The 27,285-nt window shown below is 41.6% G+C and overlaps 1 protein-coding gene and 1 non-coding gene across 2 annotated transcripts in view; one reads left to right on the top strand and one right to left on the bottom strand.

Moving 5' to 3' along the window:
• sema3h (sema domain, immunoglobulin domain (Ig), short basic domain, secreted, (semaphorin) 3H) overlaps window positions 1-27,285 on the bottom strand; it is a 51,040-nt gene that overhangs the window by 11,983 nt on the left and 11,772 nt on the right. Inside the window, exons 2-8 of the mRNA XM_070839569.1 lie at window positions 16,616-16,770; window positions 12,418-12,480; window positions 11,569-11,688; window positions 10,141-10,234; window positions 9,746-9,865; window positions 9,132-9,277; window positions 8,141-8,255 (exon numbers count right to left, since the gene is read on the bottom strand). Of these exons, the coding sequence (XP_070695670.1) occupies window positions 8,141-8,255; window positions 9,132-9,277; window positions 9,746-9,865; window positions 10,141-10,234; window positions 11,569-11,688; window positions 12,418-12,480; window positions 16,616-16,770 (813 nt within the window). The remainder of the gene's footprint in view (window positions 1-8,140; window positions 8,256-9,131; window positions 9,278-9,745; window positions 9,866-10,140; window positions 10,235-11,568; window positions 11,689-12,417; window positions 12,481-16,615; window positions 16,771-27,285) is intronic.
• Window positions 7,027-7,099, top strand: trnar-ccu (transfer RNA arginine (anticodon CCU)). The gene has a single exon. It is a non-coding gene; the product is annotated as a tRNA-Arg (tRNA).

Below are 27,285 nucleotides of genomic sequence, written 5' to 3'. Positions count from 1 at the left end.
GCTTGAAAGTTACTCAGGCTCTCTTTCTTCTCAGCACCTCACTGAGCATTAAAGTTAAACTTTGGAAGACGCCGCCAGAACAGCATTTTTCTTTTTCAGACTTTGAAGAAGACGTCTCAGTTATTTACAGCTCAGCTTGGCAAAAATTCACCCATATCGCTCCATGATAAGTTTAAATCACAACTGATTTAGTGCCGTTCCACCTCGCTTCTACATTGCTCGTCTGTTTGATTTATTAAACTGTAGTGGTTTTTACTGTCATTAATCTTTAACCGGAGAGGGAGAGCAAACCAAACACTCATCACAAACACAGAGTGTAGAAAATATGAGGTCAATCTGCTTCTGTCTGCAAACTGATCTGACCTGGTGAGTCAAGGTGAACACTTGATCATATTTCAAGGTGAAGTGGAGAGGGGCGCAGATTTAAAGTTATAAAATATGTAAATGATTTAATCATGTAGCAGTTATAGGAAATCTTTTCATGTCTTTTCTCCTCCTTCCTCTTGTTAACCACAGCTGGCCACCATGTTATACTAACAGAAATCCCTTGTTCCAAGCAGCTTTTCTTTGTTTCCCTCTAAATCTTCTCTCCTTCTCTTTCTGTCTGTTTATCTGTTCATCAGGTGCTCATCCCCCCCTCCCTCTCTGCTCATATCCACCTGGATGTCCCAGGATCCCTCTGGGCGTCCCTCATTCTCTTTGTTTCTCACTTTCGCCGTCTCTCCCTCCCTCCCGCTATCTCTCCATCCCTCCATCTCCTCGTCCATCTGTCTGTCTGGCCTATTTTCTCCAGAGGATTGTTCTTGTGTCTTCTTCTCTAAACAAAAAGAGGCTGTGTTCCCCTGAGGGTAGATAGTCTTGTCTAGCCCGCAGACCTGCAGCCTCAGCCCCTATCTTCCTCCTCCTCCTCCTAATTGTCTGGCCGTAGCCCCCCGGGCGAACACCCCTATCCTCCTCATCTCTCTGCTGTTCCCTTTTTTCCTCCCTCCCTGTCCAGCCACCCTGAATGCCAACATCCAGCTCCTCCTCCTCCCTCCTCCTTGTCATCTTTCTGACCACACTCCCTGTCTTTATTTCCTCCTCGCCATCTTACAGTAATTTGCCAATAATAGCCCTGCCTCCATCTTGTCTGGTTCTTTAACCCCCTCAGCTATTGGCCCTATTCCTTCAGTCACTACATTTTTTTTTCTCTGTGAAACTGTTTTTCCCCTCCAACCAGCTGTTATCCCCATCTCGCTGTCTCTCTCAATTTTAACATTCATGTCTGTATATATTCATCTAGAAGATCCCTGCTCTTCCAAGGTGGCAATGAAGGACATTTTGGTGGGAAATTTAATTGTCTGGTCACCTCAGATCACCTCTTCAGTGCAAAATTGATTGTATTCTTCAGAGTTATTGAGCAGCAAATCTAAATAAAAAAAGAAAAGATACACATAAATATATAAAACCCAACATATTCTAAACAAATTCTTATTCTAATACCCTTAAAAGAGTGGGAAGCCTGCCAGCATTATAACTGGCACACAGCTGAAACAATAATTTACATTAAATGAGCTAAAACACCTTAAAAGTCTCACAGAGGCTCAATTTATACATGTAATCCTCTTTTGACGTGTAAAAAAAAAAAAAAAGTGTAAAAATCAATAACTTCTGCCCACGGCATCTCCTCCTTGTTGTTTTCTCCCCCCTCCTCTTCCCTCCCCAGACTCTCCACCTCACTATCTGCTCATTCCCTCCCTATTAACCCCATTCCCCTCTTTCTCTCCCGCCCGTCTCCCTCCCATCAGCCCCACACCCTTTTAGCTTCACTTCACCTCACTCATGCCCTTCATCCCTTCCTTCAAGAAAAAATGCCCTTTGTCTGGGCTGTAGAATTTCCTGGCACATAAATATCACCTTCCCTCTGGTTTTGTCCTTCTGCTCCCACTCTGTCTATCCATTAATTTTCTACACTGGGTGAGATAAAAGAGGAGTACTGCTGATGATCAGTGAAGACCTTTCTTTCTTTAAAAACGTGCTTTCTTCATGTCTACACTCATTTCCATACTAATTTCTGCACTAACAGCTTTTTGCTCTTTATGTAGTGAAAATGTGACTTCCCTTGTGTCACTATCAGGCCACCGTAGCTCAAGGGGAAAGGGACAACTAGTGGCAAAGGGAAGGCTGGACCAGACACCAGACGCATAAGTGGAGGCGTGCTACTGGCATTTCCACTTTAAATACCCTTTAAATACCAGCCACATCTGAAATAAATGTTTCCTTTTTCATCCCTCTTTTGGCCACAGCTCCTCTCTCCCCATCCTTTCTTCATCATCCACCCCATCCCGTTTCTCACTTTCTTTACTTTTCCTACCCTGAAGCCAAATGTATTTCCAATCCTGTTCAGAATCAGCTCTCTCCTCCTCCTCCTCATCCTCCTCCTTCTCTCTCACATTTTAGAGCATTGCCACAATGATAACAGCTACTATCCATCTTCTGCCCCTTTCTTCTCTTGTCTGGTCAACACCTCATGCTATAACCTCTACCCTCTTCCTTCTTGTCTTACTTCATCTTTTCTCTCTCGCCCTCTTTCTAAGCCTCCTCTCCAACAGCTCTGCTCCTCCTTCTTTCCTTTCTCCTCTGTTTCTCCTTCTGATAAACTGGGCTTCCATTCAAGTATTATCACACAAACTATGATGGATTAGAAAGGCTCAATAGAGGCGTCAAAACATGATTTATTTTCCTCAGTATCACAATACATGTTTTCATTCCCACTTTAAAGAAAGTGTTTTTGTTGATGAGGTAATTAAGCAGTAAATAGAGGAAATGCATTTGTCAAATTGATCTGACAGGGGGGGGCGCCCTGGTGGCTAAGTAACACATGTAACTCCTCAATCCTCCGTTCATATGTGGACAAAGATATCTTTTTTTACCTTTGGTCTCTCGCTCTCTCTCTCTCTCTATTTTCCAGTAATGCCAAACAGCCCAAAAAAGATCGACCAAAAGAAAGGTTCAATTTTGGAGTAAAACAGTTCAGAAGTGGCTTTGGATAAAACATATGGCCTATAAAATGCCATCTTCCCAGAAATGTCACACCTGCTGATGCTGAATTTAGTTCCCTACCATCTTGAGTGGAGGGTCAATAATTGGAGCATTAGAGCGCAACAAAGTGCATTTTCATCCCAAGGAAAACAGGACTGCTGAAGGTCTCCCATCAATACTAATTTGATTTTGTCTCTTTCCATTTACTCTTTATCTAATTGCTTTTTTGTGTGCTTTTATTGCCATGCCGCCACAGTGCTGTGTGTTAAGAGTATTATTTTGCTTGTATTAAATAAAAAAAAGAAAAATAGGACATATGTGGACGTTATCAATTACTTGCACTGAACCACAAGAACTAATCAATCAATTGTTGAAAAACGCTTTAACCTTTTGTATGAAACAACTTGCCTTGGTTGCAAAAAAGCCTTAAAGCAGAGTAATTTGTACTGATGCCAGGTGAAATTATCTCAACCTAGTAGATGGTAGGTGTAAAAACTAATTTAACTAATGTACAGTTATATTTATCACATTTGTATTTACTAACTAATTTATGGCTATATTTGCAAACAGTCTGAGGGTAAATACAGCTGCTGTCTGTCCCACCTGGTTGGTGAATTTGTCTCTCCATCCCACCATCTGTATCTAATGCTATCCTATCCTATTCCATCGAATCCTCTCCAATTCCATCCTTCGTTTCCACCAAATTCTCCGAGGGGTTGTGACGATGACAGTTTTTCCCTTCCTCCCCCCTATTTGTCATATTTGCCCTTTTAGCTATCAGTATCCTTAATTTTCTCTACCCCCCTTCTTCTCCTCCTCCCTTTCCCTACCTTTCTTTGTTCAGATGTAACCTTCAGACTTCAGTACAGTCTGCAACTGTTCCAGTTATGTCCTTTCAGACATATATACATACATACATATTTTACCCCATGTCCTTTCCTGATTGTTTCTGTCCCTGTTTCCCTCCTTTTCCAGCATTAGCACGTGACGTAGTGACAAGGATATGGGTGCTGTCTTATGTCTGGAACAATGAATCTTACACACACGCACACAAATAAATGACGAAAATGCTTGAAAATGTCTTCGTGTCTGTGGAGTCATGTTTCTGAGTCGGGCCACAGAGAACTGTCTGTCTCCAGCTCCGAAACCTCATAGCATGACTCTCCTCCACAAAAACAACAACCGCAACAGGGACAACAGCAGTAAATAGCAGTGAATCCTTTCCTGTGAGCTGGACTCTGAGGTTTTCTAGCTTGAACTGGCAACAGGAAGAACGTCTTCCCTCCACGAGAGAGAGCACAGTAAGCATGAACCACCTCCACCCAACAGTTTTTGTTTCTGAATAATTGTGGTTCAGTGAGGGTTGATTTGTATTTTCTCACAACAAGTGACAGTGACAACAAAAGCCAGACACATTACGAGAGCCTCATAAAAGCGAACGCAGACTCTACAACTCTGGACACAAAGTCTACTGAACAATAAACCTAAAGCAATCCTGTGTAATGAGTCAGTCCATGTGGCCATCACGGACCAGATGCTCCATTCAAAACAAAGCCAACTGTGAGGATGTTCAAAAAGGTCGTCAAATATGTGAGTCAACAACTACAAAAATACACTAAAGGGAAAGAGGGGTGAGTGAACTATTTTCAGCAAGTCCTCCAAATTAAACCACAAAAGACTCAGATTTTAACTACCCTTTAGAACAGTTTTCAGATGTGACATCCCTGTTGGCTGGACAACCTCATTTGTCTGTGCCTACTGTAATATGAACACTATTGGCTTTAGCTGAAATTATAGCAATAATAAGAGTAAAGTGAAGGTATCATAATGCTTGTAAAGAATAACATTTAGATGGATTTAGTTATATATTTCAAGGCTTTGTTTAATACTCTATTATGATTGGTCAATTAAAGCTCATTTCTGTATAACAGACTGTTGCTATAGATGCCGTTCTGATCAATAAAATCAATAAAATGTTTAAATCAATCAACGTGCTTAAATCAGCATTTTATGTTAAATTGTTGATTTGTTTAAAACAAAGCCGTGTAATAAGTGGGATAATGTACAGCGAGCGGCTGTCATTATTGTAAAACAACAGGGTGATGCAGGTGCAGATCCTGAATCATCCTGCAGGGGCTCGCTGCACATTATCCCTTACTTATTGTCCAGCTGAGACATCTACTGCATTATGTGCGCATTTTAAGATGGATTTGCCCCACGTGGTGTTGAATCCTTTTCACCTGTGAAAACAGCAACATGGTAACAGCAGACAGGAGCTAACTCCAAACACTGACGCTTTTTGTGCCTTTTTGCCTGTTTTCTGAACACACGCACACGCACACGCACACACACACACACACACACACACACTGGCACACCTTGCTTCTTGGTTGATTGATTTCCTTCATTTTTTTCTGTAATTCTGCACCCTCAAAATGCTCTGCAAAACTGCATTACTGTAAAACTTTCACACACACACACACGGCCAGGTGGTATCCACAGCTCTGCTGCTATGAAGGACCCGCAGGCTGTCAAAGGGTTTATGGGATTTGTAGTGTTTCTGTGTGGCGGAGCGTGGCATAAACACAACACTGACAGCATTCTTAACCTGATGAGTTAATCTCCTGTATGTGGGTTTGCGGTTTTGTGTGTGTGTGTGTATGTGGGTGTGTGTGTTAGCATGGTGAAGTGTATTCACAAACAAATTTGTATGGACCCTTATCAGATGTGTAAAACATGGCCACAGGCACACTGGCTAGAAATGTTTATCCTTCTGACAAGTCAGAACTGTCTTGTGTACACAGACAGGCTGAGGCTTGAGTATGTGTGTAACAGCCCTAAAGCTGTGTGTGTGTGTGTGTGTGTGTGTGTGTGTGTGTGTGTGTGTGTGTGTGTGTGTGTGTGTGTGTGTATTTAAATGGTCCTACTATTGCATGTCGGTCTGCCAAAAGGTTTGATTATATATAAGAAATGGTGTTACTGCATGTGTTACTGTACATGTTCACACAAGCGATACCTCTGTGAGTGTGTGTGTGTGTGTTCAGCAAACAGAGGAGTCACTTTGTTTACCCTGAGACTCTTCTGTTTACAAAAATAGCAGCGATAACAAACCATTCCTGTCTCCAAAACGCTCTCCCTTATGGGCAACATCAGAGTCCATGAATGTTGAGGCCATCGAAAGGAACAGAGATCTTCACAGGATCTTCATTTGTACAAATGAACCTGTTTAGATCATCAGTAGCAACGCTGACATAAACAAAGCAGCGCGCTGACACAACCATCTGTGGTGCCTTGATAAGAGTCTTTACAGCTCATGACTGGAATCTGAAAGCTTTAGCTCGCTTTCCTCGGACAGAATAGCGCCCCCTCATGTTTTCTGCCATGAAGTGATGCAGCAGATGTCTGACCGAGTCCTCTCCTGAAGTTGTTCTTCATTGTTGTTTTAGTCAATGTTATTTGAGTTACTGTTTGCAGAGGTCGTTTGTCTATGTTTGCTTTATTGTTAGTCTTTACGCTTTCATTGGAGTGTTGTATTATGAGTTTATCCTTCAAAAGCCTAACTAGGGACAAGGACTGCAAATTAGCTACGCCTGGAAGTCCTACACACATTACATAAATTGGATTTTATTTATATGCAACAATGCCGGCATGTTTTATCCTAGCATAGCAGTGGCTGAGGCTGGCTTTAAATTGATTATCTTTCAGGCAAGGACTGCATACAGATTTTAGAGGGGATAAAGATGTCTATTATTTCTCATTGTTCTAAAGAATATCTTACAGTTTTATTTTAATGGGCTGTCACGAAATGTGGATTTTCAGAGACAGGCACAGTAAATGTCAGGAAAGCAGTCTGTGCTCCTGACAAAGACTGCTGTGTGCTAGCATTTTCTCTTCACTACATCACTGCTTTTGTCTCATGCTGCCTGTGTTTTCTGTGCATAACAATGTTTGCTCCCTGCTGCTCTATATTGTCTGGATTGCTTCTCACTGCACAGCTCCACCAAAGCCCCAGTGGCCTAATGGATAAGGCACTGGCCTCCTAAGCCAGGGATTGTGGGTTCGAGTCCCATCTGGGGTGTTTGACAGCAGAGTGGCGCAGCGGAAGCGTGCTGGGCCCATAACCCAGAGGTCGATGGATCGAAACCATCCTCTGCTAGACGTGTTTTTCATGTTCTTCAGTTGCTGCATCACTCATACTAATAATGAAACTCCTTCTGAGCCAGCTAAATCAAATGCTGCTGAACAATGAGCACTGGAGGTTTGGTGAACACTGACACCAAAAGTGTCCATCACCACTGATATGTTTGAAGGTACTAATCGCCAAGAGTGCAGCACTGGTTCACAGTTGAATGCAGAAAAAACAGAGACTTTTACATCTGTCGATACGAGTTCAGACTGACAAACACAGTGTGAACAGAGGCTAACATCCTCATTCGCTCAAAAAAAGAAGCATCAAAGACTCTACATAGACCTGCTTCTGAGGACACACACACACACACACACACACACACACACACACACACACACACACACACACACACACACACACACACACACACACATATGCAGGGCCAACCGGAGGACATTGGCGCGAATACTTGATAATGAATAAACCCACAGCAACTGAATGTTGAGGCCAGTTGCCGTGGTTACCAAGGCTGAGGCACGAAGACGAACCCAAGGTGACCGACAGGGCTGTTGATCACCGTGGTAACGGTGGAGCCATGCAGACACACACACACATACGCGCACACACACACACACACGCACACACATGCGCGCGCATACATTGAAACTGTGGTTGTCTGTGAACTCTAAAGAGCAAAAAGTTCCAAATCTTCATGTCTAACCCGCATAAACACAAATACATACTGGCTGAGCTTGTTCATTCATTCATTCATTATCTATACCACTTATCCTTAAGGGTCTCAGGGGGATTGGAGCCAATCTGGAGCGGACATTAGGCGAAAGGCGGGGTCCACCCTGGACTGGTCGTACTGGCTGAGTTTCTCGTTTATGAGTCGTTCAATGGCGGAGCTCCAGCTGTTGATGTGACCTGTGGTCAACGCCTGTCTGCTGTGATCAGTTTTACTGTGTGTGTAATATGTTTGTCACTCACGCAGCTGGTCGAAGTGTGTCTGCAGGCCGTCTGGTCCGGGGACTGAACACACCATACGAGCCTTCTGGAAGGTACTCCACTTATTGACTAAACTCCTCTGGCCTCCAATGTCATTCTAAAAAGAAATGTGAATAAAAATGTTAGTCTACTACTTTACAGTCAGCCAAATCTAATCTTTCTTTCTCATCCTCACATATTAGAAATATGCAAAAGTATAAATGTTTATTTTTATGGGTTGACCCCAGGATGACTAGCCACCCTGTGGAAGCTCATGGCGATCCAAACAAGAGATAAATAATATAAAGCCCATTATAAAGATACCAAATTATAGGTTTCAGGTTCCTTAGTTATGTGTTGAAAAAGCTTGTTTTGTCCAACAACAAAAGATTTTCAGTTTACTATAATAATATTGGTAAAAGTCTTCATCTTCACAATGGAGACACTAGAACCACTTTTTTTGCTTGAAAATTAACTTAAACAAATAATCAGTTATACAAACAGTCTGTTTATTGACTAACTGATTAATTGTTGCTGCGCTAAAATGTGATGCACTATTCTCTATTCTCTATTCTAAAATGTGATATACTGTTCCTAATTTTGTGTATTACATTAACACACATGTGGACACAGGGAAAAACCATCCAATCCATGTCAGCAGGCATGTTTACACATATCCACAAGAAGAGGAACAGCACAAACCTTCACAGTGTTGGACAGTGGAGCCGTGATGGTGGCAAACATAAACAGCCCCCTATACACAACCTTCAATAGGCGTATCTATACCAGCCAGCAGGAACATCCAATCACACGTAGTTGGTTTTTACGTAAACACACACCTCAGCAGCCACAAACACACTCTGACCAGCACGTACACACTCTACCTGTTCAGGCAAACACATGTTTACATAAACTACACGCAGACAGTTTCTGATATGAGCACACTAACACACAAACCTGTACGCTGTCTTTCTCTAGCAAACACACTCCATACCTTGCACACACGTGCCACTCTGGAGTAGAGCACCTTCCCAGCAGCCCCCTCTGCCTCCTGAGCGCGCTCAGTAAAGAACACGTAGACCTTATCATCCTCTGGGTTATCAGTTTCAGACAGCGGCGCTACCCGCACAAACTGGGCATCTGGAGAAAAGAGAGAGAGAGAAATTATAAATCTGCTGTAACACAAGCCACGTCTGCTGATGCGCACGTAACGCGATATGCATGTAAGAGTGTACAAGACAGAGCGAAAGGACGATTGAGTTTACAAAGAGCAGAAAGAGTCAACATGTATCTTGTTGTTATCAGTAGCAGACGTCGATACACTGGACTGATAAAACACCAACCGGGCGTGCAGGAGATGGTTATAGAGATGATGATTTAGAGCAAAAGACCTCCAGTTTAGGTCAGATATATTATAATATATAATATAAGTTTACAAAGCAAGAAGTAAAAAGAAGTTGGTTGTTAAATGAATTCATTCATATTCATCTAATGACTTGACACCAAATCAATACTAAAACTCAGAGAGTTATGCATGTGACCTCTGGAGGTTAGAGGTCAGTTTTCAGAGGCTTTTGTTGGTTCTCTTTGACATTTACTCAGACTTACCCTGCAGCCAGGTGGAGTCGTACTGCTCGGTGCGGATGACGTGACGGCTGCCGAGACTACGGAAGAAGGCGGAGTCCCGGCTCATGAAGTCTGAGGTGATCCCAGCATACAGCTCTCCGTCTACACAGGATAACAAATTTAATATGTATATTATTATTTATTCATTTATTTTTGGATAATGTTTTTTACTGTCTGAATATAAGGTTTATTCCAACATACCCTTACAATAGTTCACCCTAGGATAAGTGATAAAAACTAATTTTGGGTCAAACTACAGCCTGTTTGTGCTCATATTCATGTACATTTTTTTGACTTTCTTCACTGATCATAACTCTAATAGCAGTAGTGTTTAGTACTGAGTAGTCAGAGCTGTTCCTATGATAGCTGATACTTACCGACGACAGCAGAGGCTGTTTTCTGGAACGGATCATAGGGACATTTCCCCTTCCCACACTCTGTCTGGCTGTAGGAGAGAGTCTGGTGCTCTGACTGACAAAGGAAACAGAGAGAGAGGTCAGTCAGACAGAGAGGGAGTAAATCTGCTGGACAGAAGGAGACGGGCAAGTTAGAACAAACTGTATGGGCAGACTGACAGGCTGTGACTCTTTAATTCATTCTTTCATTTGTAAATGATTTGATACATCCACTAATTGTGTGAGAAAAGAGAAAGACTTATTCAGCAAGCTGAGCTAGCCTGCCACACACACACATAAACACACACACACACACACACACAGAGTAAGTGACTAATTGAGGGTAATCAGGCTAAGTGGAGGGATTTTAAAATGTGTGAAGTTCAGTCTTAAACCAGTCAGCACCACCAGCTCCTCTAAGAACCATGTCTGAACCTCTCTGATCTCACACAGTGTTTCATGGGATTAACTGCTCTCACACACACACACACACACACACACACACACACACACACAGCCATGCTGTTGAAAGGCATGCATGTAACCTCAAAAGAAATTTGAATGCACATACTCACACACGCAATAAATCACACACTGTTTGATTCCACACTCACACAACTGGCACAAGTTTAAACCTTACATACATACATGCACGCATGCACGCACACACACACACACACGCACAATGACACCCATAACTGGGGGAATTTAGAACCATTAACCTATTTCTGACAAAATGATAACCCACATGTGTCTACAGCATGAGAAATTACCAACTAATCAGTGTGGAGTAAAAAAACTCACTTGGGCTGTAGAATTACATTTACATTATATTTGACATAAAAATGTCAAATAAAAAATCTACAGTGTCCGGTGGCTCTCCAGAGTGCGGCCTCAATGACAAAAGGAACAGTGTATATATTACAGACAGATGGCACAGGGTGGACCCTGGTAGATGTATGTGGATAGGGGCAGACACCACACGTATGATATTTCAGCTGCCGATAGCCCTTCATGGGGGCTGGGAACACACACAGGGCAGTGGGTGGCACAACATAGCTTCACGATTTAAGAAAAATGTCATTCACATTCACTTTTGGCTTGTCATCAAGATACTCTCACAATTTACGTTAACTGTATTTTGTGTTGTAGTTGGTCTTATTCAAGTTTACCACCTATAATAATTTTATGCCTTGCCTTGCTGCTCATTCTGCTGCTAATTCTTCGCTGACAGTGAAGTGAAATCACGTCAGATGGAATGAGTGTGTCTACATGTATGAATGTAAACAGGTGCCAGGTTAAATACAAATTAAAAAGCACAGGACTGTTACTTTGGTGCACTGATTCCCCTTCCATTCACTGTGACTAAAAGGATTACATATATGTGTCTATGTGTGTTTGCTGTAATACCTGTTGGAAGACGCTGGTAGCTATGAAAGCACATCGGGGGTTGAAGGCTCCAGTGCCGCAAACGTACAGGTGGGTCTGATTAAAAGGCTGCAGAACCCGCAGGAAGTTGGCACACTCCAACTGGACAGACAGACAGACACACAGAGACAGACAGAGAAAGAGACCGCAAAATGAAAAATAATGGAGGCTGCATGTATTTTACATTATATATGTATAACATACTTGTTATTTAATATCAAGTGGTTGAAATTCACCAGGTAACAATATTGGAAATAGATTAACAGAAGGAGGCGAAAAACTGCATGTTTCTCATTAGATTCTGTTGTGTAAGTGAAAAATGCACATTAAAGCCTATCCAAATGCATTTTTAAAGAGAAAAGACATGAAGCCGCATAACCGGTTTTTCCTCCCTATCTAAGCCATGCATGTCATTTTGTTGTCTGAATAAAACTAGCTAACCTGGATCTCGCCAGCATCAGAGCTCTTGTGTTTGTTTATTGTTCCCAAATGAATGAGATCCATTCAACGTTAGTTCCGCTCTAGATTTTAATCTATCATGCAACCGTCTTGCGATATTGTTGCAGAACTATTAAGACAGTCTCTTATGCGGCAGTATAAACATTGAAGCAGGCATTGAAGAAAGGATGAAAAATGACCTGACCTGTAAGCCGGTGATCCATATCTGTGTAAATGTACTTCCTGTCCTGTGTGTGAACTTTCAATTACCTGCACACGCGGTAGTCACTATAGTAAGTGTTGCTTTGCTTATGCAATCTAGTGTGTTTGTGTGTGTATCAGTGTTTGTGTGTGTATCTGTGTGTGTGTGTGTGTGTGGGTGTGTTAAATCACCTCTGGATCCTTCCCAGCCATGAGGCATTCTTGGACACGGTCTGGACTTGCTGGCCAGTACAGCTACATAGAGAGATAAAGAAAACAAAGAGGGAGTGAAAAAGATTTAAAAACTACTTTCATTACTCGCTCTAAATTTCCGATAAAAAGGCTTTTGGCATTAGCAGGTGCTTTACAAGGAAGGGAAACAGGGAGAGTCAGCAAAACATGACTTATCTAGATGAAAAAGGCGACAGGAGGTGATGAAGATTTTAATGCCTCTTGTGAGGCAGCTTCAGGGAGGAGAAAATAAAAACCAACTGGCAGCACTGCTGGGTCCTGATGATGAGCCAAGCTGTCAGAGCAGCAGTGATGGTTGCAACATGACTAATTAATCTGCTGTGTGACTGTGACAGAGTCTGTCACAGACAGAGTCTTTAGCTACAGTTACATGTGGATCATAATGCAAACACTGTCACTTCTCTGAATAAACAGTTTGATGTTGACTGAATGAGCGCACCCCTGGTTAACTTTCCTGTAAATGTAAACCATAATCATACAATTTGTTTTTTATTTTGTACTTTAACCATTTCCTCAAGGTCTATTCTACAAAGGAGTTCCTGATAGTCCTCCTTGATGCTAAGGATAATTCCAGTTGTGCTAATTGTTTTGTACAGCAGTAAACCTCTGTGGCGGTCAGAGAGCACCTATTGAAGATCTAAAGACCCAACCCAACACAAACAAGGCTCCTCTAACTGAGCTCTGGGTCATGTCAGCTTTTTTCCCCTTTTCCACAACTTTCAAGTCTGTCAGATGTACATTTAGTTTTAAATGGACCTGACGGGACCTGACATGAATCAGATTTTGTGCGGATTATGTTAAAGGAACAGCACTCTGGCTAGGAAGCAAAAACGTTGGCTAATTTGTTTTGGTTAGACAGTTTGCCCACACAGAAGTCTACATACAGGCCTCGTGTCTCTTACTGACTTCAGCCAGCCCACAGGCCAGATCACTAGACTTTATAATTCATTTTCTTCATACTGTATATAGGCTTCTAGCCAAATAAGAAAATGAAAAAAATACACTGTTCCGAAATAACATTTTTTCCAACAACTGTAAGGCAGAAATGAGACGTGCAATGGAACCTGTCAAATGTTAAGACACAAAATGGAGGTTGTTCCAACTATAGCTCAGGGGCAGACACAGAGATGTTAACAGATTACGTAGTTTTGTGAAAGTTTTTGTGAAAGCAGTGTTCATCCACCTTTTTACACTGACTCACTGTGTCTGCATAAAATCCACTGGTTGTCTCAGAATCAGGTCTCACTTGGTTTGGTCCGGTTTCGGCTTGGTTTTGTGGGGTTTTTTTTAAAAGGGATTTGATCATCCTGGATTCAGATAAGATAATCACACATTTAAAAGACTTATTTCTAGTCAGAATATGTATGACTTCACTGGTGAACTAATTTCTCAAATGCTTACTAATACCTACTAGAAAGTAAAGTAACCAAAACAACATGCATCTTGCATTTGTTGTCTTGTCTTTGTTGTCACATTAACCTGTATTATTTGTGTGTATGTAACCTTAATTCATTTAGAATGAAAATACTTCACAAATGGGGATTATTCCACTGCTTTCACGTCAAGGCAACAGGGGATGAAATAACAGAGGAAGAAAATGAGAGAAAGAGAGAAAAACAGCCATAATAAGAGAGTGAAAGAGGTGAGACAAATGGCTGTGATATGACTAATCTAAATATTTCCCTGAGTCAGTCATTCCCTCTGAGACCAGGACGGTGTAGCAGAGATTGAATCAATACGATAATGCGATCGCCCTCACTTATGTCTACATACCACACAAACTGCAAGCTGATGGAGATGCAGGAACTTCATCAGTTTAAAATCAAAAGTGGCAAAATATCAGCCAAATGAAAACTCATTAATCATTAATAAAAGATCACTAGTAGTCGAAGAAATAAGACTGTAGAGCCCCGACACACACACTTAAAAGCCTTCAAACTAGAAAATGTGACAAGAGATTAATGAAAATGATGCTTTCAGGAAGCAATTTCTTCTGGATGTCCAGTAATTGCTCCCTCATGCAGTCATTCCCGCAGAGCCCAGTGCGGAGCTGAGACGATCAGATTAGATGAGCGACCACGTTCCCCCTTATCTCCAAATACCACACACTGACAGGAACATGGACCACCTCTAAAGCCCTCTCACCAGGTAACGCCTTTGGTTAAGGGAAATTTACCCCTGTGTGCTGGTTATCAGTTTATATAACATACAATGAATAAGGATCCCAGCAAGACTGAAAGGAATTTTAGAAATAAAACAGGAAAAAAAACGTTACAAAATGACATATTTCTGTCCTTCAGTAGAAAACACCTGTGCTGAAAAGGAAAGAAGAAAAAGGGAACAATAGACGCAGTGAGAATGACTCAAGAGCAAATATGCAACAAAAAGCCACAACCACACACTGAAACCCTTGGTGACCCTTTGTGTAATGTGGCTTGGCAGCTGTAGACTCACACAGAAGGAATGTCCTCAGGGTTTTTGCCCTGATCAAAGAAAAATGTGACAGCGTCTCTGCCCTGAACTGGGATGGAATGGACAAACTGGTTACGTACGGGCCGGTAAGACTGCACATACACGCATATAAGTATGTGTTAAGTTTAAAGCTGTTTTCTACAAAAAAATAGAAATGACTTGGTCTCAGGCTGCACTGATAAGAAGCTCTGGATGTCAGCAGCAGAGAAAATAAACAGAAATGTAGAGAACATGGCACTGTGAGTGGTTTTAACACCACAAGGGAAAAAAATGCACACGATCTGGAACAGTATAAACAGACTATAAATACTGTATGTACAAATACATAACTTTACAGCCAGCACGGAGCTGAGTTATGAGTTGACTATGATTATCTATCCTTTTGTTGGCTGACTGCCTGGCTGAGTGGGTGGCTGGCCAGCTTGACTGCTGTCTGTCTGTTTCACTGGCTGTGTGTCTGCTTGCTTACCTGTTTGGTTCCTGATAGCTTGTGTGCACGTCTGACGGATGAGGGTATTGATTTGATCAGGCAGAGCAGAGTTATGAAACGACAGCACCGTCGCTGTCCTTGCTGTGACCCTTAACTTAACCAGACTGGCTGGCAACCCAGCAGCCCGTCTGTCTTGCTGTCTGGAAATCATGTTAAAACTGCAGCACGAAACCTGATACTGTAACAGACCTGTAACTTATAGCCATTGCCGATTTTTTTTAAATGAAGCAGATTGGTTTAAACTGATTTCCACCCAGATTTTATGTCCCTATGCGCCTAAAAGTTGTTATGTTTGCTGCTGCAAATCTTTGGTTTTGGCTCCTATGAGTATGAATAGTGTTTATAATGATGATTTGTTATGCTCTTTCACACCACTGGTGTGTAGCATTGCAGGCATTTGATGTGTGGGTCAGCCTCATTAGGATGAGGGACATGTGTTAAGGGTGGGAACTTGAGCAGCTGAATAAGGAAAGGCCCCCCTCAGGGTTTTTAGCTTCATATGATTGAGCTTCATATCACCGATGCAACATGAAAATCCTGGTCTTGACATACAATTAAAAAGATTATTCAACTACGTCAGAAAAGCTGTTCAGCTGTTGTTGTCTAAAAGCAAATTACTTTTTTGCCAACACAGTAAATGTGGATAGTGGTGGCAGTGGGAACGTGGGAAATGTGCAGAGAATCATTTTTGGCTGGACTGGAAGAAATGATGTTGCTATATGCTTGTCTGTTCATGTCAGCCTTATGGTAAAAAAACAAGCCTCTTTTTTACTGAAAAAGAAACTTTCTGAAGATGTTTTAGCAAACTGAGTGGCTAACAGGAAACTTGGAAAGTTGAGATGAAAAGAATTCATGAAGGTATGAAGCTGGGAACATTAGGAACTAAGAAAGGAAGAAATTAAGATGAGTATTACTGCAATTAGAGTAAGGAATTAGAGACAGATAGGTGATGAAAGGGGATATTACTCAAGAGGGTGTGACTTCCTCTTCCTCATATCATCAGTAATTAGTCCCATCAAAGCCCTGACAAACCAGTTATCTGACTCTGCCGTCATTTGATCATGTGTTTATGTGTGTGTTCCACGTGTATCTCCATGCATGCATCAATGTGCATGTTTGTATCGTACCTCGGATTGGATGGTATGTGAATGTTTGCGTGTGTCCTCCAGTTCTAACCTTGCGTGGGTTCTGCGTTATGTCATCCAGACTAGTAGACAGCAGGTTATCTTTCATGGCCACGTACAGGCGCCTCCCGTCCTCGTCAAGCAGCAGGGACTGCATGTCCCCAGCCACCAGGGGCAGCGTCAGCAGGCGGCCGTTTTGGATCAGCTCTGACAGGGGAGGAAAAGAGGAAAACCACAGATGACAGGAGGGAGTCAAATCAGTGGAGGTTGCCTAGCAACTTTTAGAATGTGCAAGAGAGTCTGGAGGTAAAATACAAAAAAATAATCATGCAGTTGACATGTAAGGATTCAAAACCACTTGTTCTGGTAGTTTTAGTTGCCAGTGTGCACACACTAAGATAGTCAAAGCATATGTCATCGTCTTTTACTGGATCGAGCAGTTAAGAAAATAACTTTATTAGTGTACTGCAGTGAGTTTGCTTTTTGTCTGCTCTTCACATTAGCAAAATATGGTGATCAATAATACATTTCTTCCTTTACCAAACAAAGAAAACAAGAACCAGTTTCAGAAGTGACATTTTTGTGAATACACTTATTTGCTTTATTTAAGACAGTTAGAGAAGAAGATGAACTATGGCGCTAAAGCCAGGAGTCGATTAGCTTAGCTTAGCATAAAGACTGGAGGCAGAAGAAAAAGCTAACCTGTTTTTCTCCAAGACTGAAAAACACACCTTTCAGCACCTCAAAAGCTCACTCACGAATCATGGTACCTGACTTATTTTGTACACAAACCAAAATGTAAAAATTACAGGATGTGGCTTTTCCGGGAGCCAGGCCAGCTATGTCCCCTGCCTCCGGTCTTCATGCTAAGCTTAAGTAAGCTAATCAACTCCTGCCTCTAGCTCAGTAGGGTAGAGTTGTAGGAGTAATTTCAATTTCAATCTGGTTTGCACACAGGTATGGATATAAGAAACAACATTAACAAAACAGAACAGATGGTCAGACTTTTGAAGCCAGTTCTGGACAGAGACACAAACTTCCCCACACCTGCGCTGTCTATTTGTTTGTCTTGCAGCTTCATTCGTCTCATCACACTGGACTCTTGCGTCAAACAAAAGAAACTGTCACACTTTATGTGAATAGACAAGCACACACACACTGTACCTGATCTACATCTCCAGACAGAGGAGATGATAAAAGCGCAGATATCAAGTGTGCAGATTAAATATTTTCTAAATGATTGCACTGTTGCAACATGTAAACCATGAGAACCATGAGAACCATGAGAACATCGCACGTCCGCCTGTCTTGTGTTAACTTTCATATTTTAACTGCCAAGTGTTCATCAGTGGATAAGTCTTGGCATTGGCTCATCAAGCTGAAAGCATAAACATATAGGCTTTAAAGCAGCACCAGGCATGGCTTCACACATTGGCAGCTCTAAATAGCAGTGGGAGGCACAAAGAGCACAAAGATAAAATACTGTTTGAACTTTAAAACCTAGAAAATTGGGCCCATAATGTTAGTAGACTGCACATAGCATACTCTTGTTTAGCAGCTTGGCCATCCTGCAATACTTTATACTAAACAATACCAAATACTAAATATACTAAACCAGACCAGAGAAATACAGCTTGTAATTATCATAAATTGCCCAATGTAGCTTCAATATTAGTTCACTTGGGAAGATTTAAAGCAGATATTAATAATTTATCATCAATCATTGTGACAGAAAACTCAGCTGACTGTGTACAGTTTGGGATTGCTCAAAAGTGGGCAGCTTCAGTAATATCAAACATTCTCTACCAGTGACAACCCAATTTGTGAGGATTAACAGCAAATGTAAACTTGCAATAGAAAGCTAGCTCATGTGTTTTTGTGTTTGCACAGACAGGTAATTGTCTCCATCAGATTTCAATGCAATCTGATCAATGTGATGTTAAAACCTGTTGAACTTCTTCTGAACTCACAGATTCAGTCACTTTCTGGTTTGCAAATGCAGGTAGATTTTCTGTTTCACAAGAAATGTTTTGTTTCACAAGAAAATCTAGGAGGGTGATCGGCCACAATGGCAAATAAATGTTTGTACCTAAACAGTCAATAAAAAAAACAAACTATGCTGAGAGTCTCCACCGTGTCTTGGTGTCATTTACGGGCGCACTGCTTCTGTCCTCTGCAGTCTGTGTTGGAGTTTGAAACACCTTTGAAATTCCTTAAAATGTACTTTTTTTGTTTGATCCTTAAGGACATTTAATAGCAAGTACTTAGTGGAATTTTGAGACAAAGACTTCTTGAGTTGTATTCAGGAAATGATGAACCGTTGCTCAATGTATTAAAACAGTTTAGCTTCAAACTGGTCTCTGGCCTCTTCTTTAAGTTAAGTAAAGTAGATAATTGGCCAACACTGTCCTGTTGTAGGACTTCAAAGGGTTACAAATACAAAGATAAAACTTGTCACAATACCTCTGCTTTTCCCACTGCAGTTATAGCCCAACAAGCAGAAACCTACCTATCAAAACATAAATCTGTTCGCTGACACATCACTGCGGCTCCCCTTTATTCTGTAAATTTTTGCTCGAACAGCCTTCCCTCTCCGAACACGTGGCAATTATCTAAACTACAGGACACAGGAGCAGATGTGGGATCTGAGAATAAAGTGATGAATGACTCCAAATACCTTCAAGGCTCTGCTGTTTCTGTTCTTTATATGCTACATATCATGTTCACTGGGCATATGGTTTTAGAGAAAAAAGAAAAAAAACAGGTGGTTTGAGAAGAGTTAAGAAAAGATGAGGAGACTTACAGATGAATGAATTGTGAGCATTAAAAGTTTGTTCAAAGTGAAACTTGTTTGCTCAGGTAAGAACAAGAGCGATCACACTGTGGTGGACCCAAAGAACCACACTTTTGTTAGGATTGAGAATGTAGACTGACCAAAAGTCTCTACAGTGCAAACTTTTGAGGATGGGTATTTATGTCTGAAAGTCAACAGGTGCTCACGTTTGCTGACCTAACTGAACATTACAAATGAACAGCTTGCACCACCCTGCAGAATACAGATGTGGCTGGGGAGACGGACGTCAGGCTATAAGCTCAACCTGCCCCTTATATCTGAGACCCAGGTATGAGGCAGAAAATTCAATTATGTCCCCTAGTTGTTGTTTTGTTTTTGTTTTTTATTCCTTTTTTGAACATATTTCATTGAATCAAAGTTTCTCAGTTTAGTTTATTTGAAAGGGGACAATACAATTTCATAAAACACATGATTACACATGGTTAAAAATGACATTAATACTTTCACACCCACAACTCTGAGTGGTTTTTTAGGATCTCAGGTGCATACTCTGCTGTGTACTGTAACTGGATCCTAATCATAAAGATTTTTTTCTAAATGACCACAAAACACAAGTCCATTAAAGGTCTAAATAGATGCCAGCGTCCTGCAAACCCAACAGTAAAGGGGGATTGATTAATAGGAACCTTGGTTAAGTCTCGTGTTAAGTGTTAAGTCCCAGGTGCTGCATTCGTGGGTTTTGCTGCCTGACGTTCATATTCTGCCATTTCTTCATTTGCTTTTAAGTGGTATCATCACCCGAAAAAGAGAACACGGAAAAATCCATCACGCTTGACTAAACTTTTACAGGAACTTGAATCTGATTTGTTTGGACCCGATCCCAATTCATCAAAACGTGTAAAATTGTGGGATGACAGGTTTCCACAACTCTGTCCAATTAACAAGCTACATGCTGTGAGCCCATGTGACTTTTGTTTACAGTGCCTAGCTGGCGTGTAATAATGTGATCCGAACGGAACGGGATATTTTAAGTCTGATCATTGTGCTGACTTTCCATCTGTATTTTTCACTGTGCTAACAAACCGCGAAGTAGTTTTGAAAGGGTAAAACAGCAAAAGTGGATAAAAGAGGAGGAGGAGGGGTTAGGGGGAAGCGGCAGGGAGAGAAGATGAGAGAAATGACATGGCAAAGTGACAACAAGATGAAAATGGTCTGATGGGTGAAGACAGTTACGAGATGAGAATAGGAAAAATGTCAAAACATGACATGATGATAGACCGATGAGGAGAAAAGAGAAGAGGAGGGGGGAGGAGGAGAGTATGAGTAAGAGAGGAGAGTGAAAGAAATCCTGAAGGAAGAAATTAATAGATATTGATGGATGATGATGAGGATGAGTTGGAAGAGGAGGAATGGGAAAAGGCAGGTGGAGATTGGGCAGGAAAGGTCAATGACGGTAGGAAAGAGAGCGCCTGTAAAAATCATGTTGCGATGACAGGACGGGGGGGGAATGATGAGCACATGGGTGGATTGAGGAGGACGTGGGTCCAAGCGAGAGGGGAGGATGAAAGGGAAGAGTAGCTGAGAGTGTAGCTGAGGAAAAATGTAGTTATTATAACTGGGTGAAAAATGATGAATAGATAGGTGGACTTAGGAGGAGGGGAGAGCGGTGAGAAAGACGGATGGAAAAAGGAGGCAAAAGGTGAGATGAGAGTGAGAGGAGAAATGATATGGTGACATGGTTGAAATTAATGATTGGATTGGATGACGGGTGAGGAAAAGAGCAAGGAAGACGGAGCGAAGAGAGGACTAGAAAAAATGACAAAGAGGAAGAGAAAAATGAAAGGCAGAGACTAATGGAAACAGAGAGAAAAAAGGCTGAGATATCAGGATGAAGAAGAAGGAGAGGAGGAAGAAAGCTGGAGACAGCAATGAGAGGAACCACAACATGCTGACAGTCGGGTGAAAACACGAGAGATGGATGAGCAGAAAGGAAATGAGAGAGAAAAACAGGGAGGAAGACATGACTCAGTGGAAATGGAGAGATGATGTGAAAGAGAGAAACTGTCACAGTAGGAAAGTTCTGCACACTAAAATCAGATAGTAGAAACTTGTATTTTCGCACAGTGGAAATCTCAGTCTATTAGCTGCTGGGTCTTTAGTTAACATTCAGCGGACGGTCAGAGAGGTAAATTGTTTTGCTTCACACTGTTCTTGGCTTCATCAATCCTAGTGGGTGCATCAGCTGCACTATGAGTTCCAACCGAATTGTGTCTGATTGTTTTGTTCAAGGTTTTTCATTCAGTCTGCCTCAGATTGAAGCAGCTCACTGAGCGGAATTTTCTTCCAAGCAATTCCTGTGCAGCAGCAGCGCGTCAAATATGTGAAAAACAGTTTACAGAGGGAGGTAAACACTTTTCACCCAGTGGTTATGGTCAAATCTGGCTGTGCTTCTCCAAATAAACTTCACAGTAAAGCTGTGACTAGCAAAGCGGCCACATCCCCACATCTTAGCAATTAATTCCAACAGCAAAATGTTATGATAATCAATGAGAATGACGACCAAAGTCGGTCAACTCAGACAAAACAGTTATTTTCATTGCCAGTTATTCAGCTGATTATTTTCTTGATGAATCGATTAATTGTTTGGTCTATAAAATGTCAGAAAATGGTGAAGAATGTCGATCAGTATTTCCCAAAGCCCTAAGATGACGTCCTCAAATGTCTTGTTTTGTCCATAACCCAAAGATACTCAGTTTACTGTCACAGGGGAGTAAAGAAAACAGAATTTGAACATTTAAGAGGCTGGAATCAAAGAATTTTGACTTTTTTTCTTAAAAAATACTCAAACCAATTAATCGATTATCAAAATAGTTGCCAATTGCTCAATTAATCATTGCAGCTCTGGTGCCTTAATGCCAAACTTGTGCTTTCATAATTTTGTAAGAGGAGAAAAAAACATCCTAATAACTGTAAATAAGTTCAGGGCCCTGGTGGAGTTCACGCTTCGCTCCATCTACTCAAGCGTCCAGCATTTCAGCTGAATTACAGTGTGTGTGCCACAAGAGCGGCGTGACCTTGCTTAATTCAATATAAAGGGAAAAGCTCTGCTTAACAGAATGAGAAACCACCAATGCAGTGGAAACACCAGCAACATTCAGCGTCTGTTACCGTCACGGGATGCTATTGGGTCAGACAGGCTGAAATTCAGCTCACAAACTCACTTTGGAGCGCATTAAATCAGCATTATGGCAAAGTGGATGACACTCAGATCTGCAACAGGGAACTGAGAGTGGCTTTGTAAAAACACACACACACACACACACATATATATGTAAGTGCAGACATATGCATTTGCAAATATAGGCAGTGAGTGCAACTGGTGAGTCTGCAGCACATGGTTAGTGTCGAACCAAATTTAGATTTAGCATTCACACACACACACCGAACCAATCCCATCACACATATGCAAAATTTCTTGGATAATTTTGACCCAGTCAGATGTCTCCCATTTTTGACCTCACAACTATGAATGGCTCTTATTCAGTATGAAAGAAAAAAACAAATTCTTTTCTGACTCAGTCGTGAAACACCAGCTGCACCCACCCCACCCTTACTCTTGGGACAGTTGCCTTGGCAACAGCAACCATGCCGACATAATTTGTGAAGGGGTGTCTGTGGTGTGTCGAGGGGTGTCTCTTGGCCTTGCCTCCTCACCCCACCCCCCCCCCCACGGCTCTCTCACACATACACACAATGAATGATTTGGCCCACACCTCCAATCAACACTTTGAGGGCAGTTTGGAATAATGGCGTGTTTTTCCACAACATCAAAGCTATTTAATTAATGGGAGGGCACACACACACACACACACACACACACTCATGCAGTCCCTCAACCACATATATTACCAGATATTTCAGGATATGAAAAGCGTCACTTGTGCCCCGCAGCCTGCCAATCTGTCACTACCAACATTCAACAGGATATTAAGACACACAAACACACACACTTGCCTAAAGACTAAATTAAATCTTCAAACATTATCAAGCAGACACGGTCATTAAAGGTCAACCAATGCTCTGAGAAGTCGTGGCAAGATTTTTCAGTATTTGTCAGAGGTACTTCATGATGATTTTCTCAATCCAGTGGCAGTCTATTCTCAAACTCTGCTGCCTTTTCAAACACTCTGAATTAAAATAGATTTTTTTTTTTAAATGAAGCCCAGCTCCCAAATGCCTCCAAACTCCATTGAAATCTGGAGGGACAATCTGGAAAAGCTGGTTTAAAAGCAAAGAGTGACTATAATAACATTCTACGAAGAGGCTGGGTAATATGTGGTTACTTCTTTGTGCAAAGTCGCTTTAGAAATGATCGTTCATCCTCTAACGATCCTCTGGCTTGTCATTTTTTTGCCTTTAGTTTGACACAGACCGCGTAAAAACCTCTACAGTGCTCGCTGACTTTCATGTTCCTGCCAGTGTCCATGACACAGATGTCACTTGAAAACAATTTCAAATTTCTCCTGAGTGATGAGTTTTTATGGCATAATATTGAGCTTTAACTTTTACAGATGTTACAGACAGTTTAATACTGCCAGTTGTCTAACGATGATGACAGTTCTATGGCACTGGTTAGTGGTCCTAAAGCTCTACAAAGGAAGCGATGTAAGTGCTAAAAACTGTTTCGCTACCACTTAGCATGTTTCTTCTGGGACCACTGTGATTTGTGAGCACCAAGTAGCACACACTTGTTTATTGTTAAAGTCATCAACTTCAACAGATTACAGGTACAAGTTCCTCTGTCCAGGGTGCCACTATTGTACCAAGTTATCCCATGGAACTTTAATCATGAAAACCATTTAAAGAATTCACCCTATTCAGTCATGTGATCCATAGAAGAAAAATATACATATGATGGAGTATATAAATAAGATATTAGAATAACTAAAAGAGCTTGCTTGTTCTATGAAAGCAGCACAATCTGCTTAAATTCCACACATATGTAAGCTTGCATGCACACACACACGCGCCTGCTGAGTGCAGCCGTTCTTATCAGCGTCAAATTGACAGCGGGGTCAACGAGGGTCGTGACCTCTGAACTGAGCCAATTGGCCTCTGACTCCTGTCACCGGGAATCAAAGACGGAGAAGGTTAAGACGTAAAAGAACAGAACCGCCGAGACATAATCCTACTGGTACCTGCACACACACACACACACACACTGAGAACGTCTGTGCGTGAATGGGTCCTTTATATTAGCGAGAGTGTCTGCCTGTCCATGTTTGCCTCCATGAGCGTCTGTTTGTGTTTATATACTGTTTGTGCATTCATTTATAAGTGTGTGTGTGTGTGTGTGTGTGTATGTGTGCGTTAGAGGTAGATATTTTTATCCATGGCGAACATTAGATTAAAAGCTGCTGGTCATGGGAGCTCTGATGGACCTCGATGTGATTAGAGAAAATGTGTGGCGTGTGATACAGCTGAGAACATTCCTGCATTGCACCACACACACACACACACACACACACACACACACACACACACACACACACTAATACTTCTGGGTGCTGGCATTAACATGAACGAACAAAAATACTTTATACACTCTGTTTTGTGCTGATCCAAGTGTTTTTCTTTTTTTTGTTGTAAACCAAAAGTTAGTTTCTTTTAGTCACAAGGAAGTTACTCTTACGTTTAAGCTAGAAGCTTGAAGTAAAAACAGAATTTGTTTTATTCCATTTTGTGTTTTGCGATATATAACTTTTTCACACAAATACAGTACATAAAGATGTACAATGGGGAGAATGTAGAGCAAATCTGTTGTTATTTCACATTATACTCTCACATAGCAAACCAAAACTGATTTTAAATTAGTGATCAGCTCTGCAGCCATTATGTCATTTGCTACAAAATAGGGACTCAAAAGGAGTGATTACCAGCTAATTCAATCTACATAAATAGTTCAGCAGCTACAGATGCGAGGATTCATTGCTACGCTGTCAGGATCGATTCAGCCACAAAGCAGTGAAGCTCGGCGGTAACCTGCAGTGTCTGCTGTCCAACAGACAGTTCAGACGGTAAACTCACTGAGAGAAAAAGACCTCCTGATAAAGACCTCCTAAAATGTATTGGATTATTAGGTTGCAAGTTACCATAGCAACTGTACTGAAGAGGTTAAGCCAGAGATGTTATAGGCGGTGGGATGCCACAAAAACTGAATAATCACCAGACTTCAACATTAAGGTTTTTCAGGCAAGAGGGTCAAAAATCCATGTGCCCAGCTAGTTTAACTGGCCCCTATATAAATTATTCTATTTATTAGCAGTAAGCAAATAACAACTAAGACTAAAGTTAATTGTCATGTATAATCTTTATTAAAGTAAACAAAACAGTTGTTGGAGTGTGACTGTAGCTACCATTAACAGAACTGTCACTTGTTAAAGCTTTTGGTGCTATTTTATTGTACACATTTAACTTTTAGAAATACGGTTTACAGAAAACTTCACCATCTAAACACTACTGGTTGTTAAAGATTTCTGTGTGACCCTGCGTGTCTTATTTCATTAAACGCACGCTGAACGTCAGCATTGCTTTTCCATGCTGGTATCAACACATCAGAGGACGCGCTGACCAGCACGCTGCTGGTAATTCGATTTGCAATCAGGAACATTATTCCACAGTTTATGAACAGCAACACGTTTTAGGGAGAAAACTTCCAAAGAGAGTGTAGGACGTGCAACACATATCAGGTAAAATGTAAGAATAGTTCTGTGAGCCTTGCAGGAGTTTGCACTGGCACAGTGAAATATAACTGTCATGTGAGATTCACAGAAAGGATGACGAAATAATCAAGTCTCTCTTTCAGTTGTTATCTCCCAGTGGGACTCCTACTTTCTTATTTTCCTGATGTTTTACAGCGGGTTTCTTGTTTTTATATCCAGACACACTTTTTATTGAATACACACACACACAAGCTACACTTATCATTAATCTTTCCAATTATTCTCTCACAGCCCACAGAATCGTCCATGTGAGTGTGTTTGGAAGCTACACATCTGTGCAGATCTGTGTGTGTGTGTGTGTGTGTGTCTGTCTTTGTCCGTCTGTTCGTCTACTCGCCAAGCCCCAGGGAACTTTAGCTGTCTGGTGCAACGTTCCCAGGGGGAGGACTTTGTTGGCTGCGCCACCAGAGGGGGATGATGGTGGCGGGGGCGAGGAAACCGGGGCACATTTCCTGTGGAAATGGGGTTATCACTTCACCAATTACTGTTGCAATTACAGTGGGAGGCCTGCAGAAGCCTGGGAACAAAGCCTATGGGGCGCACAGATGGGCACTCGTGTGAAGACATGTACAAAATCATTTCTAGCACACGTGTCACCATGCACACGAGAGTTATAAAATATTGCTGTCTCTCTGTCATTCTCTGTTATGCAGAGATCACGCCACTCTACATTTATCCATCTTTCAAGATGTGTGTCTGACTACATCAGATCAGGTGTGCCTTAAATTCCTGTCGCTACATGTCAGAATGTGTTGAACAATCCCGGCGCCTGAAATTCTAACATGCCTGTATTTTCCGTTGGGACCTCGTATAAATTCATTAATTCATCACTCACGCACACACAAACTAATCTCTCCTCATTGCTTCTTAATGGTCCATATGGACTCAAATCTTCTGTTACGTTCAAACAATATGTGCCCACACACACGCACACACACACACATAACGCATACCACAGCAAAATTATAGCCAAACACTACAAACTACGTCTGGACTGTATCACCGTCAGACCAGACCCACGTGGACAGCTTGACCTTCAACCTCAACGTGTATGATTATTCATCATCATCAGACTGTTCGGCCTGAGTCGCCATGCTGCTGCATGCACACATTAGGGTCCGCTCATTGTTTACCTTTTAATCTAAT

The sequence above is a fragment of the Pempheris klunzingeri genome, chromosome 11, assembly GCF_042242105.1.
Source record: "Pempheris klunzingeri isolate RE-2024b chromosome 11, fPemKlu1.hap1, whole genome shotgun sequence".
In the NCBI taxonomy this organism is placed as follows: Eukaryota; Metazoa; Chordata; class Actinopteri; order Acropomatiformes; family Pempheridae; genus Pempheris; species Pempheris klunzingeri.
The sequence above is the reverse complement of the archived record's forward strand: the minus strand, read 5'-3'. Positions and strand labels throughout refer to the sequence as shown.